The sequence below is a fragment of the Pipistrellus hanaki genome, assembly GCF_964339955.1.
Source record: "Pipistrellus hanaki genome assembly, chromosome: 1".
Lineage (NCBI taxonomy): Eukaryota > Metazoa > Chordata > Mammalia > Chiroptera > Vespertilionidae > Pipistrellus > Pipistrellus hanaki.
In genome coordinates, this window is record NC_140503.1 from 174,078,362 (window position 1) to 174,096,679 (window position 18,318).

The window sequence follows — 18,318 nt, forward strand, 5'->3', positions numbered from 1 at the left end:
ACTCACATTTCGCCTTTTCTGCACACAAAGACCCATTTCCCCTTTGCCTGATTATGTCTTTTCTAATTACTCACATATTTTGAATCAGTCCTAAAATGAGTAGACCATGTGTCTAGCTCTATAATACATGATTTATATGTGATGGAATGAGCAATGTTTTAAGCTATGCCCATGCTGTAGCCTCATGACTATTTATCTATGAGGTTGAAGAGGCCAAGACATGGCAAGTGATTGCAAGATCAAAGTCTCCCCTCCAATTGATAATCACCCGTGGGACTAAATATTGAATGACCTCTAGATAGAGTCCAACCTTAGTTTATCAAGCTGCCAACTGTCTAAAATATCTTCCTGTTTGTACCATATCCAATTAAGCAATAAATCATTTCATTCTATACCCAATATATCTTCTCACTGAACTGTTACTATCCTAGTCACCATCACCTCTACAATGTGGACTGATCTGAATGAGTCTTCAGGGAACTCCCACAGTGCATGTAGGAACACAAAGACATACACTGTAGTTTCTATCCGATGTAATTACAGCCCATCAGGTTCCACAATATCACCAGTTAAAATACCATTTGGAATTCATGAATGCAGGTGAAATGGTTCTGTCATTGCATGATCATTTTAATCGTCACCGAGAATCTGCTTAATTTACAGACGCCAGATTGGTTCTTTGAAAACCTAAGATATGGCACTCCTCTGAAGAAAACCCTCCAATAAGTACAGTTCACTCATATCTCATATTCTAAAAGCTTAGATCTTTGCACCCTCATCTCTCTGGTCAGATCTTTAACTACTCTGTCTATAAGTCACCCCACAGCAGACCCACTGGCCTGCTTGCTATTTCTCAGACACTCTTGGCATGGTGATTCCTTCGAGAAGTAGAGATGAGGAATACAACAAATATTTGCCAAAATAATTTATTTTGCTATAGAGCTTCAGTTTCCAAGAACCATTTCAATTATTTTTCTCTTGTTAGGGCAAGAAATGTATTTTAGAAAGAGGAGTGTTTAAATTAGGAGAATTAATAATATTTGATGTTGCTGAAACCAGTTTGGCTTAGTGGATAGTGCATCAGCTGCAGACTGAAGGGTCCCAGGTTAGATTTTGGTCAAGGGCACTTACCTTGGTTGTGGGCACATCTCAATAGGAGGTGTGCAGGAGGCAGCTGATCAATGTTTCTTTCTCATCGATGTTTCTAACTCTCTCTCCCTCTCCTTTACTCTCTGCAAGAAAATCAATAAAATATATTTAAAAATAATAATATTTGATGTTTAAAGAGGTAGATAAAAATCCTACTTTTGGAGAAAACTGGCTACCCATATTAACTCACTTCCTAAAATAGACTCTCTGTCTTAGAATGAGCATTTCCTTGAATCACCAGTGAAACAAACTACACATTTTAATATTTTTTAATACATGATAAGTTTGTGTGTGTTTGCTGAAATTCAGTTTAACTGTATCGTGCATTTTTTCAAAAGCAAATATAAAGTACCTTGAATACTTATATAAATGTGAAATATTTGTGAGTCAGAAGTAGTTATAAAATGAAATGCATGGCATGTATGTTTCACAGGGCTGCCATTTTTATACATAAAATTTGAATTTTTAAGGGCATTTTTAAAAGTGAAATTTAATCAACATGTCTCTTAAAATGCCATCATTAGAACAAAAAATAAACAAATTAAACAACAGTGTTAAACTTAGAGTTGCTTTACCAAAGTGATGTAAATTTTTAAAAGGTGAAAGTCACCCTCCTGAATTTGTTTGCAGCTTTTACAAGGAAATAACCGAGCTACAGTCATGAGCCACTTCAGTGCGGGGATACCTTCTGAGAAATGCATCATTAGATGATTTCATGCACTGACACAAACCTGCATGGTATAGCCGACTACACACCTAGGCTGTGTGGTACAGTCTATTGCTTCTAGGCTTCCAGCCTGTTCAGCATATTACTGCCAAAATGTAACATTGAAGCATAGTAACCTCCATCTTTTATTAAAAAAAAACAAAAACAAAAAAACTGTTGTTTGAAACTCTCTACTATTGTTAGATAGTCCCTAGTCCTGTAAACTCTGTCACTATAAGCTCTGTCACTTTATGATAGTCTGTTATTCTATAAAATGACTTTGTTTTTAGTTCAAATAATAAAAAAAGATAAACGTTAAGTCTGACCTTGCAAGCTAGCCATCCAATGTAATAGACTAACATAGACTAAAACTGATAATAATTTCCATATTCTTATGCCAAGTACAAACTCATTTTGTATTCAAGGTGACAACTGTCTGTAACAATAACTCACACAGAGCCCTTTGTGATATCTGCAAACAAAGAGGATCGAAAAGTATAAATACGGGAGACTTTCTGTATGCGGTGCTCAGAGATTTGGAAAAGACACCTCCCTCTGGGCCGCATGCAATAAACGACTACTAATTAATTGGCTTATTAAGATGTCCTGTATCTCATTTGCTGGTTTATGATACAACAACATGAGATTTTATTAGGCAGAAGAGAAAAATTATGCAATCTAGAGACTAGGTGGACACAAGATGTATGAGGCATACCATTTTACAACAAACTTTTTAATATGTAGAGAAAATACACTCTAAAATAATGATAAAAAGTATAGTATAGTAAATACACATACCAGTAACAAAGTCAGTTGTCATCAAGTATTATGTACTGGGTACACAACTGTATGTGCTATACTTTCATTTGCCTAACAGGCTTGTTTACAGCAGCACGATCACAAACACATGGCTAATGTCTTGTGCTGTGTCATTAGGAAGGCTACCATGTCACTGGGCGATATGAATTTTTCAGCTCCATTATAATTTTGTGGAGATCAACATCTTACATGCAGATCATTATCAACTGAAATGTTTCTATACAGCATTTTTACTTACATTTTACTTTTACTTTTCTCCCATAAATCAATGATTTTTCGATCAGTGTGCCATAGCTGACTGGTGGACCACAAAAATTTTAAAAGCATGCAATACTGACTATTTAGTCAGGGGCATTGACCTTTTTCCCTTAGATTGTCAAGTAAAAGCATGACAACAGCCAACACAACAGTAGCCATCTGGTGTGAACAAAGCAAAATTATAACAATTTTTTTTTTGTCAAATCATCAAAAAATATGTATTTTGGTGTGCCACAGAACTGTAGTAATTAGTTTGTGTGCCATGAGATGAAAAAGGTTGAAAATTGCTGCTTTACATAATTAAATTTTTAATAGTTTTTCAGTTTTTGATAGCAAACTACTGAAAAACTTGGTAGCTTAAAACAAAGACCATTTACTTATATCATTATTTTGTCATTTTATGATTTAGTTCTTTGCTGAACTCACTCAAGTATGTGCAGTTGCCAAGTAGCTGGGTGACCTTCATCAAAGTGTTAGCTGGGAAGCTAGCTCTTAGGCTTCTCCACATGGTGCTGATCAAAGGGTGATCTGAAAAAGTAGAAATATATGTATGGCCTCTTAGATTTGCAACTTGGACAGCCTCACTTTAACATGTTTGTAATCAAAATACATCAGAAGTCAAAATAAATTTAAAGTCTGAGAAAAAAAATTATACCTCTTGATGGGAGAAGCTGCAAAATTCTGTGGCTATTTTTCCAATCATCACAAAAGTATAGTATAGTATAGTATAGTATAGTATAGTATAGTATAGTATATAATGTATACTTTTATTATTAATAAATAGTACATATACATATACGCAAAACAGATTGATAGATAATACTGTAATAATTATTTTACTCTTTCTCCCAAATCCTACTAACACTGAACCAATATTACTTATCACACTCATTATTCCCACTATATTTGTGCTTTTACTCAAAGTATAATTCATGGCAATACAATATAAAAATGCTATATTTTCCTTTTAAAACTGAAGAAAAAGTGACTTAGCAAATGTCCCTGTCATTTTTACTGCAAATCATCAAGTACAAACCAATTATGCTTTAATCCATAAGTTTACAACAGATTTATCATTTCTTATTCTACAAAAGCCTTTATATTCTAGTCGTCATTAAGCAATTATATCAGTTAAAATAAACCCTGAAATATTTTACAGATTAGAATTAAGAAAGGTCAAACTAGATTTAAAATTTAACACATAGAGATTTTCTCCCTCCAGTTTCATCTGCATTTACATTTTAATGAACTATATTAGATATAGAATTTTCTGGTTAGTAAATATCACTTTTTCAACAAAATAAATATAAATTAACTTGGAGTATGCACTGTTAACGAAAAAACCATTGAAACCTGTAAAGAAATTTTGTGAGTTTATTTGAGCCAAACTGTTGACATATGTCAGGAAGCAGAACCTCAAGGGATTGAGATAATGGTGGGGACTAGGTTAGTTACATGAAATTCATTGTTGATAGAGGTGGGACAGAGCGAAGCGGGGAAACCTCTGGGATAAGGTAAAAGGTTAAATGATGGACTTGAGCTTCTTTTACAGAGAAGGATACAGGATATTCTAATGTAATTAACAGTTGACAATTAACTTGATAACAATAACAATGAGGGAATGTCTTGAGGCCATTTGTTGTGCCCTAAGGGGTCAGGGGTAAAAAGGAAGTTACTAGTTACCCAGACATCTCACAGATATCTTATCTTAGATGCAGAAAGGCAGTATGGGCTCAGTAAAGTAGATCAAAGTTGATCTTTGTCTGGTGAAATATCTGGGACATGACTACCTACTATAACCTGTTAGATATTTAATTTTCAAACCATCTTTTTTGGTTATCTTAGGTCTCTTATCTTAGGTTATCTTAGGTCTCTGGGTTTGCAAGACTGCCCTGCAGGCCTTCCCTGAGCTTGTCAGGTTAGTATGTGGCTCTTTTCTTTCACACCACCATAAAAAACTTTTTGTTCTCTAAATCTGAATTAGTTTCTAATTTATAAAACATTTCTCCTGCCGAAACCAGTTAGGCTCAGTGGTAGAGTGTAGGTCTGAGGACTGAGGGGTCCCATGTTTGATTCCAGTCAGGGGAATGTATGTTGGTTGCAGGCACATCCCTGATAGGGGGTGTGCAAGAGGCAGCTGGTCGATGCTTCTCTCTCATAGATGTTTCTAGCTTTCTGTCCCTCTCCCTTCCTCTCTGAAAAAAGTCAATAAAATATATATTAAAACAAAACAAAACATTTCTCCTTTCTGTATTTTGTTAGGATCTCAAAATCTAATATCAATAAAAATTTAAAAATATTTTAAATATGTTAAAATTTTATATATATATGTATATTTATTACTATGTCAATAATGTCTGGCTATATGTCTAAATAAAATTTATACATCATTTATTGGAAATGAAAGTATTTCTATAACTGAAATTTATTTAGATAAATATATTTTTAAATATATGGTGAATATTTTAAAGAAATTAATTTATATATTAATGATATTCTTTTTGAACTGAAAGGGCAATAACCTAATGGATTATCTATAATAATAAAAGCATAATATGCAAATTGACCCAATGGCGAAACAGCAAAACATCCATCCAGATAACTACACTATGACACCCACTGAGGCCAGGCCAGCCAAGGCAGGTGCAATGCCATTGGTCAGGGGACCAGCCATTGCCCCATAATCATCCTGCAGAGGGAGGCCCAGGCCACTGGCTAGAGGAGCAATCAATCAATCAGGAGGCTCCATGATCACCCCAGAGGGGGAGGTCTAGGCCACTGATCAGCAGGCTGCCGTGGGTGGATGAGGCCTTCTTCTGCAGAGAACGATTAATCTCTTCAAACAGGGAAGCCCAGGCTACCCAGTGGTGGTGCGACAGTGGTGATCCATCACAGGTTTCCCAGACTGGGAGAGAGCACAGACCATGCTAAGGGACCACCCCTTGAGTGCATGAATTTTGTGCACTGAATCTATCTATCTATCTATCTATCTATCTATCTATCTATCTATCTAGCTATCTATCTAGCTATCTGTAAATCATTTATCTATCATCTATCTATCTATCTATCTATCTATCATCTATCAATCATCTATCTATCTATCTATCTAGCATCTATCTATCTAGCATCTATCTAATCTATATGCCTAAGTTACCCGTTGACCAGCTAATTGTTCAACCTGCTGACAAGTAGCTATGACACGCACTGACCACCAGGGAGTAGATGCTTAATGTAGGAGCAAAAACCACATGCATGGGAACATGGGATAGACTGATTAATCTCAGCGGAAAAGGGACAAAGGGAGGGTGGGAGGAGATTAACCAAAGATTTTATATGCATACTAGAGACCTAAATTTGTGTATCAGTGGGGTCCCTGGACATGACCTGCACCCTCTCGCAATACAGGACCCCTTGGGGTATGTCAGAGAGCTGGTTTTGGCCTGACCCCCACAGGCCAGGCCAAGGAACCCCACCAGTGTACGAAATCTGTGCAACAGGCCTCTAGTTGCTATATATAGATAAACATTTGCTATGATTAAAAAAATCTATAATCCATATCTGAGTGTGTATATGTTTATATGCATATATAATTTTAAATAAGCAAATTACTCATTTAAATAATCCATTGTGATATGTAAATAAATATAATTTATATGACATAATTTTCCAGTTTCTTAAATTATAAACAAAATCCAGTTTAAAACATTTTAACCTATTAATACTGATTATTTTGCACATTCGTACTGCGGTATCAATTTTATTCATATTGAAAATCCTTGATATCCTGTAAAATACCATACATATTCTGAGTTTACAAACAAATTTTATAGGTGACTTATTTATATTTTAGTTACAATCTGACAATTACTATTAAAATAATATTTGCTTATTCAGAAAACTCCCTACCATTTTGAATAAAACTTGGGTAGCTACATATCCTATTTACTAATGTAAAATATTCTAATGGAAATTCTCAGGGTTATTTTTCCCATTTTCCTGAATTAATCAATTTTAAAATATGATGCTCTAGCCTAGTTTAGTTCTATTTCCTGTGTCCTCAAAATGAGAAAGCAAGACTCTTGCCAGGTAGAAGCTGTGCACTGGATATTATGTATGTGTGTGTGTGTGTATTTTCACACCTCTGCAGCTAATTATTTCTATTCAATTTATCTTATATTTTATTTCTCTCTGCGTTTTCACTGTTGAACACATTCCTTTTCTTCAAAAAGTTTACTGACATGCCGAAACCGGTTTGGCTCAGTGGATAGAGCATCGGCCTGCGGACTGAAGAGTCCCGGGTTCGATTCCAGTCAAGGGCATGTACCTTGGTTGCGGGCACAATCCCAGTAGGGGGTGTGCAGGAGGCAGCTGATCAATGATTCTCTCTCATCGATGTTTCTAACTCTCTATTACTCTCTCTTCCTCTCTGTAAAAAATCAATAAAATATATTAAAAAGTTTACTGACAATTTTTGTATTGCACATTGCCATTTTTCTGTAGAGTGAATTTCACCTGGTGGTTGTTTATTTTTCCTTACCCATTAAATTTCATTACCCATTAAAATTCTAAGTAGGGTAAATAGTATTCTGGAGACATCTGCTCATTTCAAGAAGTTCCTGAGAAAGTTTTAAAAACAGCAATAGTGTACAATTTTATTTTTTTGTGTGAAATATTGCAGGACCTGTGTATGAGGGAAATTCAAGTGGAATCTAGCTTGTGAAAGAATTTTACTCCATCAACTTAACTATTGGATAAAGGAATGATGATGAACCAAACCTCAAATATGATCAGTTAAAATTTATAAGTACATTTTTGATTCAACTAAGAAGTGTAATTTACTTGTCTACTTAAGAGTGTAAGATGAATTTTTTCTGACGAGAAAAATGTTAATGAGAATTTCAGGATTTCAAATTTCTCCCATCTGCACGATTAATTGTGATTTGCAAAAAAATGATGGTTTGTCCTTTCTAAGTGGATGTAAAACTGGCTAAAAAGAAAAACTTATTACAAATAAACTTCCTGATGAAGCTACTGAGACATGAACTATAATACAATAGTAATCATAAAGCTTTATATGCTCTATTAATTGTCATCGTTTCCTTTCTTTCTGCTCTAAATACAACTAAAGGCGTGAAAGAGTTGATCAAGCAGTCTTGTGTTTAATTAAGCATAGTTGTCTAAAGCATTTAGGGTTAATTATTTAATTATTACATTTTTGTCTGCTGTATTTGACTAAAATTGGTCCAGAAAGGGCAGTTTTCAAATGTTTATTCAAAATCAGCACCTTTCTAACGTGAAAGTCAAATGTAATTAAAAAGAAAGAAAGAAAATTTAAAACTTCGTTAAAATCTTGCAATAAGAACCCTCTTTCACATCTAGGTTTCTTTCAGAAGCACATAATCTTCGTCTTGAAAGTGGGTAAATACAGCAAAAAATGCATATGTCAATTAGAAGATTATAATTTAAATTATTCTAGTGTTAAGAAAAGCATACAGCCGAAACCGGTTTGGCTCAGTGGTAGAGCGTTGGCCTGTGAACTGAAAGGTCCCAGGTTCGATTCTGGTCAAGGGCATGTACCTTGGTTGCAGGCACATCCCCTGTGGGGGGTGTGCAAGAGGCAGCTGGTCGATGTTTCTCTCTCATCAACATTTCTAGCTCTCTATCTCTCTCCCTTCCTCTCTGTAAAAAAATCAATAAAATATATTAAAAAAAGAAAAAAAAAGCATATAGCTTTCCTGAAGAAATCTATTTTTGAAAGAAATTTCACATGAGATTAAGGAATTTTGATCACTTTTCATTTGAATCTGCAGTCTCAGTTTTACTTTTCACTTCAAAATAAGTTACTTTGAAATTATTTTCTAATCTTATTGTCATTGTTTACATTAATGCAGATATCCCCATTCACCCCCTCCCACCCTTTCCCACCTCCACTTGGCCCTCCAGTGTGTAAATACAAGATATGTACCTTCATAAAGTGATAGCTAACACATAGCAAACCCTAACTGAGGAGTTATTGATCATGAATATTATTTGTTTTTCCAAATTAGATGGTCCTTAAAATTAATAATATATAAATATCTGTGACACTAAGGAATTGCATATGGATTTTAGGCATCCCTGTGAGAGGGAGCAAAATATGTGTGCTTTGTGATTAAGAAACAGTGAGATTAAACAATAAACACTGTTAAAACTGCCAGGTTTTATAAATATAATTGAATAATCAAATTAAATATGACCACATCTATAGCTATATAAATATATTACCTTCTCTAAAAACTGTTTTTCAAATATGCCCTGGCATCTTCCAGAATAGATTGATGCTATAAAAAATTTGAAAATTTTATTCTCAGAGAATCCTTTAGGGTCCTTTTGTTATTTACAACATAACACAAATAAGAATTACTATAATTATTCAGGATTACATCTTCAAACTTTCTTATTTGGTAAAACACATAAATAGAATTAGGAAAAATAAATGGTATAGCACACTGTTAATGTATAGTTATATTAAGCAGTGAGTGAAATATGGTAAAAATGTATTCATTGTTATGCTTTTAATATATAATAAAAATTAAATATAATATACTACTGTTAATAACAGCTATCTGGGTATTAATATTATTATCTCTTGTGAACTTTTTTCATTTCACACTCCAAAAATAACCTTGAGCAGATCTTAATGTAGCAAAAAATTAAAAATGTATGCAACATATTATGCATGCTTAGAAAAAGAGGAATATTTTTCTTGCATGATCATGAAAATGTCTTTTGATGCAGATTTTGAAAGACAATTAGGTTTTTCATAAACCAATGAAAGGGATCAAAGGTGTAAAGGAATTTTAGCTTTCAAGTTTGATATGAACAAAGTCAGAAAGTCAAAAGGTAATGGAATGGCTTTAAGTGATTTGATAGAACATTTATCCTCATGAATTTTTTCAATATAGATAAAGAAAAAATTTTAATTTTTTTAATTTTAATATTAGAAAGGGTTAATTCTACAAATTAGGACCAAATAATTGGTCAGACTCATATGTACATAAAGAATCCAAATAATATATCTAATATGGATTTTGTGAACCAATAGTAATTTTGGATGGGAGTTTTAACAACACAGCTATGGGGCTTAGATAGGACATTTTTCTCATGATATTCTCAAGTAAACATTTCTCTTTTTGTCCATGTACCTTAATTTTAAATTCTTAGGCTTTTCTGTTATATTCAGAATGGGGCAAAAGTAGGCTTACAGTTGTGAGTATGCAAAACAGTGGTTACTTTTGTATTATTATTTTTTATTAATTATTGTATTATTTTCCTTATGAACAACTGTAAACCTACTTTTGCCCCACCCTGTATACAGCCTTCATCTTCTATTTGTCTTGAGCACTTATTCATCTTTTAATATGTAATCTCACTTATTTGAAAACCAGAAATTAAATATTATGTACATATAAAATTCAAAATTTATTTTAGAGATATAGATTAGGATGAACTCATATAATAATACCATTAATACTATAATTTAAATTTAAAAAAAATTGAAAAATATATAAAAGGCTACTATATGCTGTGTCCTTCTGACTGTCTGACCAGTCACTATGATGAACACTGACCACCAGGGGGCAGACACTCAATGCAGGAGCTGCCATCATGTGCACTGGTCATTTACAAAGAAACAGCACTGTGGACCTGGCACCAGCAAAGCAACACTTGGCTTCCCCCAAGTGGGACACAGACCCTGCCACCACCCCAGAGCAACACACCACCAAATCACAGCCAATGCTGCCAAGCCCCCATGGCACAAAATGTGGCCCACAGTCCAGCCCAGAAACAGTGGCTGTGGGCACTGGGTAATGTAGTAATGCCCGGTTTCCTCTGCCTAGTGACTAGCCTCCTTGCAGTTTCTTCAGACCAGGAACACTACTTGCTTTATAGCCAGGTGCAAACATTTTACACTTTAACCAAATGTCTATGAAGTGTTTTCCTGTGCTTCATCTCATTTCATCCTTACAGAAGTCCTGGAGTAAGCAGATAGGAGACTTGGTAGAATCCTATTTTCTTTTCATTAGCCAGAAAAGGGAAATTTAGAAAGCTTAGAAACTTGACCCAACTGAAAATGACTTCAGGTTTTTTCACTGTGCAGAATATAGTCAAACACTGCTGCAGTTAAATATTTTACCCTTTGTTATCCCTGCATGATCTACAATAATAATCTGCTTCATGTTGATATTTACTGCTGTGTTGTTGACAATTACTTGAAAGAGAAGTTGGGGTGCTTCATTGGGTTGAAAAAAAATTAGCTAAACAAAATAGCTGGTCTCATTAAGCAAGTTTATTCTATATTTATAAAAGGTTAAGTTTACTGGTGCATGCACAATACATATAAAACTTTTGCTGGTGCTAATCGCAAGTGTGTGTTTCAATCTGTCACTGTCAATCATGAATTTGGTTGACACTTCTATTATAGAGAAAGGGTGAATAGGGATATTAAAATATTTCTTCTAACTAATTTCCTTTCAATGTGCTTCAATCTGTGCACCAGAGTGTGCACACACAACACACACACACACACACACACATATATATGAAGCAATATTTTAAGTTTGTCAAAGCAACAATGACTAAAAGTTAAAATAACAAAACAAACAGGTTATTTTGTAATAACTTTATACTTCAAACATATTAAATTGTGTTTTCTTATTAAATGTACAGCAAACAGATAAACACCTTTTCCTTATACTAATTCTCTCTATTTTCTTGTCCTTTGCAGATGATGCAAACATCTACCATTCATGATGTTAAAGAAAAGTTTCACAAAATATGTAAGTTTTATATATACATTAGGATTTATATGATAGTCTAATTTTTTATTAAATTGGTTCAAAATTATCTGCATTAGTAAGAATAAGTTCAGCTCTAACCAGGTTGGCTCAATGGATAGAGCATTGGCCTGTGGACTGAAGGGTCCCAGGTTCAATTCCAATCAAGTGCATATACCTTGGTTGCAGACGCATCCCCAGTGGGGGCTGTGCAGGAGACAACTGATCGATGTTTCTAACTCTCTTCCCTCTCCCTTCCTCTCTTAAAAAATCAATAAAATATATATTTTTTTAAAAAAAAATAAGTTCAATATTATGATGGAAAAAGTGTATGGAAATCATATTTTAGCATGGAACTCAGAAATAATATTATGCTAAATTTCTCTTAACCATGAACATTCTTGCATTTTACTCTCTGTTGCTTTAATCCTCATTATTCTTTTGTGTTGTTTTTTTTTTTGTTTGTTTGTTATTTTTTACAAAACTGTTTTCTAGTCAATATTTGAACAAGTTTCATTCTAAGATCATTAATCAACACAAAGTATAAAAAGCATTAATCAATACTATTTTTTAAAAATATTTAAGCAACATTTGTTTATATTTCCAGACCCTGGAGTTATAATATAATAAGAATTGTATCCTTGAAAGAAAAAAATAACTGATCAGAAGACTGGTTTTCTGAGGGAAGATGCTCCTTACATGTCTTTTATCTCTGGCCTTTGTTCTTTTAGGTGTTCTCACTAATACTGATTTCTTGTCTGCCTACTATTTCTCTGACTTCTGCCAGCTTTCCATTTTTAGTTTTATTTAGGAACTTTTTAAACTTGATTTTTCTTGTCTTATGCAATGATTATCTTAGATTCTTCCAAGATTCATAATTTTTCAGTTCTGCTTTGTTATGAGTCATTTTTTAGGTTACCCTGGTAACACCAGCAAAGAGATGGGTGAGAAAATAAAGGGAAAAAAATGCAATTACAATGGTAGCTCTTAAGGGAAAACAGAAAGAAAAAAACACAATGGTTTTCATAAAGAAGAGACACCTATTAAACTATATGTGTTATATATATACCTAAACACACACAAACATACTACTTTCACTTATTTTCTCTCATCCATTTAATGTTCCAAAAACTGTATACATATAGTAATTTAAATCTGTAATGATGTATTCTACCTTGTACATTTAACTGATTAAAAATCAAGATGTTTGCCAAAATAGCCAATGAATTCTAGTGGAAAAGTTTTACCTGTATTTTAGAAGTTATTTCTTTATGCTTTATCATGTTCAAAATTATTTAAATTTTTATAATCTACACCTCTAAAGAGAGGGATGAATGATGGGATAGTTTGCAGTGATAAAATAGAAGCTAAGAAAAATAAAGAATTTTCAAGCAAAGTTGAAATGAATACTCTTTAGGAATTGGGTCTTTACTCTTGTAATCTAAATAATCTGAAATAGAAAATGCAAATTATTGCCATTGCACAAAGTTGTATAAAGGTATAATTTCAACCACATAGCTTTTTTTGATTAAAATTTTCTAATTTAAAAAATTTCTATTGATTTTATTATTATAGGTGATTTGCTATCATATCATGGTATCCTGAAAGGTATTCCAATATCATGCATAATCTCAAAAAATAAATGAGCAATTATGAATATGATTATTTGTTTAGTAGAGTTAAATACTGTAATATATTTAAAACCACACTTTTAGCCCTGAATTGTATGGCTCAGTTGGTTGGAGCTCCATCTCATACACCAAAAGCACTAAGGTTTGATTCCCAGTAACTCAGGTTACAAGTTCGATCGCTGGTTGGGGTATATATGTGAGGCAAGCAATCCATGTTTCTCTCACAGCAATGAACATGTTCTTGGGTGAGAAATTAAAAACAAATAATGCGAATATGTCTAGAAAGTGCTAATTAAACTTCTCTTGTGAGGCTAATCTAAGAATTACTAGTATATGAACTTACGTTAAAAAAAGGATGACAGTCAGTTAAAATGTAATTTGTGCATTAACTGTCATAAAAGTTTCTGAAAGAAAAGAAAAATAATTTTGCCTATGGCTTGTGTGTTACCTGTTAGTTGACAACATCATAAAGCATTTCAATGTTTATAATCTATTGGAGTACTAGTCTCTGCAGTTCTCAGAAAAAGCCTTGGGAAGAAAGCAAGAGAAAGAACAATGAAATTAGCAGAGTGAATGTAGTTTTAGCCACATGAAGGTATATATAACTTATTGTGACAGCTGAAATGCATATAAAGCCAGGGGAATATAAACAATGGTAAACTTTGAAAGGTTCCAGGAGAGTAACTCAAAACAAAGATAACAGACTAGAAGGATTTATCATACATAGTATATAGTATAGGATAATGAGCATTCTGTAGGCAATTTTAAAGGAGCCTTCTGGGCCAGGCTGCAGAATTTCCTGATCTCTCAACAAAAGAAGCTCGAGAAATGATAAATGCAACCACAGAAAGAAGTGGCAGAATGCTTTTCTTAGAAAAAGCCCTGTGTTGGTAACTCAGCAAGTAGCTAACATTCTCTAATAGTTCATTTGGCAACAGGAATTATGAACTTTGTCAATAATTTACAGAGAAATGTCATTATAATGCAGTGTTCATAACATGGTTTCTTACTATATCTCATTAATGTTTGCTATTTTGAAATTCAGCTAAAGATGTATAGGATACTATAATTTTGTTTTCTCCAAGTCTTCTTAACTGCTTTAATTATATCCCTTAAATTTTTTTCTTAAGCCAGTGTTTTCTTTATGCCTTTAATCTAAATCACAATATAAAACACGGGCACATAATAGTATCCCAGTATTGAAAATGTACTTCCTTTCACTGTGACTACTATAGAATATTGGTCATATTTACATTGCTTTATACAAAATGTTATTGGATATTCAGAGAAGTGTTGAGGATTCTATTTACTTATATGATGTATGATATATGATTTTTTACAGAATCTTGTGAGATCAAATTGTTAGGAAGGGTCAGCTGTTTTGGTAGTCAAGGTTCATGTAATAAAACTGTCATAACTAATAGCAATTCCTAAAATGCATGAGGTGTGATCCTGTCTGTAAAGTGTTTTGTCCCTCATGGCACAGCATTTAAACCTGTGCATTGCTGTGCAATGTCAGGGTTACTTTGATAATCTTTTATGACATTGTAATGTTACCCAAGCCTGATACTATAAAATATTTTGTTTCATAATCCTCAAGCATCAAAATCATTGGGTTAGTAACATTTGAACTTGAACAAATATGTACATTATACATGCTTCGAATAGTAGAGCAGATAGTCTATCTATAGCAAATGATTGATTTCCAGTTTATATTTGAGTGTGTGACTGTGTGATGACATTTAAATTTGCAGGTGAGATAGATGACTGGAGAGTGAAAAGAACTGGCTATCATATTTTAGAAAGGAATCTATACATATAAAAGTCCAAGTGACCATTACAACTGAACAACATGAACAAACAGACCAACTATTCGACCTGTCGCTGTGATGCACACTGACCACCAGGGGGCAGACGCTCAATGCAAGAGCTTCCCCCTGGTCGTCAGTATACTCCCACAGCTAACCTCCCATGGAAGGCCAACCTCCTGTGGCCCCTGCCCCAGCCAGCCAGCCCCCACATCAGCTCCAATCAGTGGGGGATGGGGACAGCCAGCCAGTCAACCTCCTTCGGCCCCACCCCAGGCCAGCCAGCCCACCCAATTGGCTGGCCAAATTCCCACAGTCCCTCCCCCCTGCTCGCCAGCTCCCCAATTGACCCCAATTAGGGGGCTGGCAGGCCAACCTCCCAAGGTCCCTCCCCCTCTGCCAGCCAGCCCCCAATAGGCCAGGCTGAGGGACCCCATCTGTGTTTGAATTCATGCACTGAGCCTCTAATAGTCTCAATAATATGACTCTAGGAAGTACTAAAACCACTGATACAAAGATCATATCTCAAACTTTAATAAACGTTCAATTTTTTTAAAATAAATTTTTATTTTGGCAGCTACCTTTTCTGATTTAACTTCATTCATTAACAGGATTGTGGACATGATGTATGATGAGTAATATAAAGAGGCAAGGAAGGCTATTAAGATGTAGCTTGAAGCAGCAATAGTCTTCTTTCTTCCCTGTGATTTTCAGAAAGACACAAAATGCATCACAGTGCAATTCTAAGTAAACAATCTAAAAGCAAGCACGTTAGCTTTTAAAATGCTTTAATGACTTAATTATTGTAAGAAGATGTCATTAAGAAGGTTGTCTGTTTTCACATTTTCTCATTTATCTAGTAAGTGAAAAATATCATTTTTACATTTTATAAAACAGTTTATATTCAAGTTGTTACTCATATCCTATTATAAATTTCTTGAAAACAATCTCATTGCTAAATCCATATGTGCTTAATTGTATAACACTATTTCTATAATTCCAAAAGATAGTAGTGTGCCAATGCCTCATTTTCATGTATGATTTCTTGACTTGTATATAAATTGTTGGCACAACATTAGATTAAGTAAATTACATCCTTTTTGCAAGATAATAATAACTTCACTCTTTATTATAATAAAATACAAGATAAATTCATATTTTAGTTTTATTTTTAGAGATGGAGAGAGAGAGAGAGAGAGAGAGAGAGAGAGAGAGAGAGAGAGAGAGGTATTAAATATTTATTTATTCATTCATTTGTTGCTTATTGTATGTGCCCTGTCCACGGAAGATTGAACCTGTAACCTCAGAATATTGGGAAAACACTCTTAATAACTGAGCTACCTGGCCAGGGATCAAGATAAATTTCTGAAATGCAAAAACTGATGAAGAATAAAACATTATCCACCAAATTATTAACATTTTCACCAATGTGGAAATACCTCTGAGTTCCTATATACACAATTTTATATGTTTTCATCATATTCTAATAGATTTCCCTATAAACGTATTTTCTTGATGTATTTTTATATAAATATGTATTTATCTACATTATAAATATTAGTGGAGATATAGCATACTTTTGCTTGGATCTATATTACACATTCTCTGGACACATTTTATTGATTGATTGATTGATTGATTAAGGTATTGCATATGTGTCCTCATCCCTCCATTAACCCTGTAACTCCCCCCTACTCAGGCCCTTATCCCCCTGGTGTCTGTGTCCATTAGTTAGGTTTATATTCATGAATACAAGTCCTTTGGTTGATCTCTCCTTCTTTTCCCCATCCTCCCCTATCTTCCCTCTGAGTTTTGATGGTCTGATTGATGCTTCTCTGTCTCTGGATCTGTTTTTGTTCAGCAGTTTATGCTGTTCCTTATATTCCACAAATGAGTGAGATCATGTGGTATTTATCTTTCTCTGGCTTATTTCACTTAGCATAATGCTCTCCAGTTCCATCCATGCTGTTGCAATGGTAAGAACTCCTTTTTTTACAGCAGCGCAGTATTTCATTGTGTAGCTATTCCACAGTTTTTTAATCCACTCATCTGCTGATGGGCACTTAGGCTGTTTCCAAATATTAGCTATGGTAAATTGTGCTGCTATGAACATAGGGTGCATATACCCTTTCTGAATGGTGTTTCTAGTTTCTTGGAATATATTCCTAGAAGTGGTATCACTGGGTTAGATGGAAGTTTCATTTTTAGTTTTTTGAGGAAACTCCACACTGTTCTCCACAGTGGCTGCACCAGTCTGCATTCCCACCAGCAGTGCACGAGGGTTCCTTTTTCTCCGCATCCTCGCCAGCACTCGTTGTTTGTTGATGATAGCCATTCTGACAGGTGTGAGATGATACCTGAATTGTTGTTTTGATTTGCTTCTCTCAGATAATTAGTGACTTTGAGCATGTTTTCATGTCTCTTGACCTTCCTTCTGTCCTCCTTCAAAAAGTGTCTATTTAGATCCTTTGCCCATTTTTTGATTGGGTTGTTTATCTTCCTTTTGTTAAGTTGTATGAGTTCCATATAAATATTGAAGATTAAACCCTTACTGGTTCTGGACACATTTTAATTACTTCTATCATAAAGCAATATATGCTTATTTATTTAGCAATATTTGGTGAATGTTAAAAAAATACATATGGAATATTTACTGTGTAATGTGCATGGTATTCACCAAAATAATATGTTTGTGAACTTATTTAATTATATTTATAAGAATATATATATATATATATATATATATATATATATATGTTTTTGTTTTTTTTAAAAAAACACACCTTTATTAAGAATAAGCCCGCCAAAACAGGTTTGGCTCCGTGGATAGAGTGTTGGCCTGTGGACTGAAAGGCCCAAGGTTCGATTCCTGTCAAGGCATGTATCTTGGTTGAGGGCACATCCCCAGTAGGAGGTGTGCAAGAGGCAGCTGATCAATGATTCTCTCTCATCGATGTTTCTAATTCCCTATCCCTCTCCCTTCCTCTCTGTAAAAAATCAATAAAATATATTTTAAAAAAAGAATAAACCCATTTGAAATCCTAATATGTATTGCTAAATTCCTTGCTAATTTATTTTAGGATGTCTTTTTTATTCCCTTTCCTTAATAACACTCAATATAAACAACTTAA

General features: G+C 34.0%; 1 protein-coding gene and 1 long non-coding RNA gene across 3 annotated transcripts in view; one reads left to right on the top strand and one right to left on the bottom strand.

Annotated features, from left to right (window-relative positions):
• The window catches only part of LOC311625855, a 956,586-nt gene that overhangs the window by 166,132 nt on the left and 772,136 nt on the right, over nucleotides 1-18,318 (bottom strand). The gene's annotated exons all lie outside the window — the stretch shown is intronic.
• The window catches only part of TECRL (trans-2,3-enoyl-CoA reductase like), a 72,827-nt gene that overhangs the window by 13,944 nt on the left and 40,565 nt on the right, over nucleotides 1-18,318 (top strand). For both annotated transcript variants that reach the window (XR_014795570.1, XM_084890482.1), the window contains exon 2: nucleotides 11,700-11,751. Coding sequence is in view for 1 of the 2 variants with exons in the window: in XM_084890482.1 (XP_084746608.1) it covers nucleotides 11,700-11,751 (52 nt within the window). In the remaining variant the exon portion in view is untranslated. The remainder of the gene's footprint in view (nucleotides 1-11,699; nucleotides 11,752-18,318) is intronic.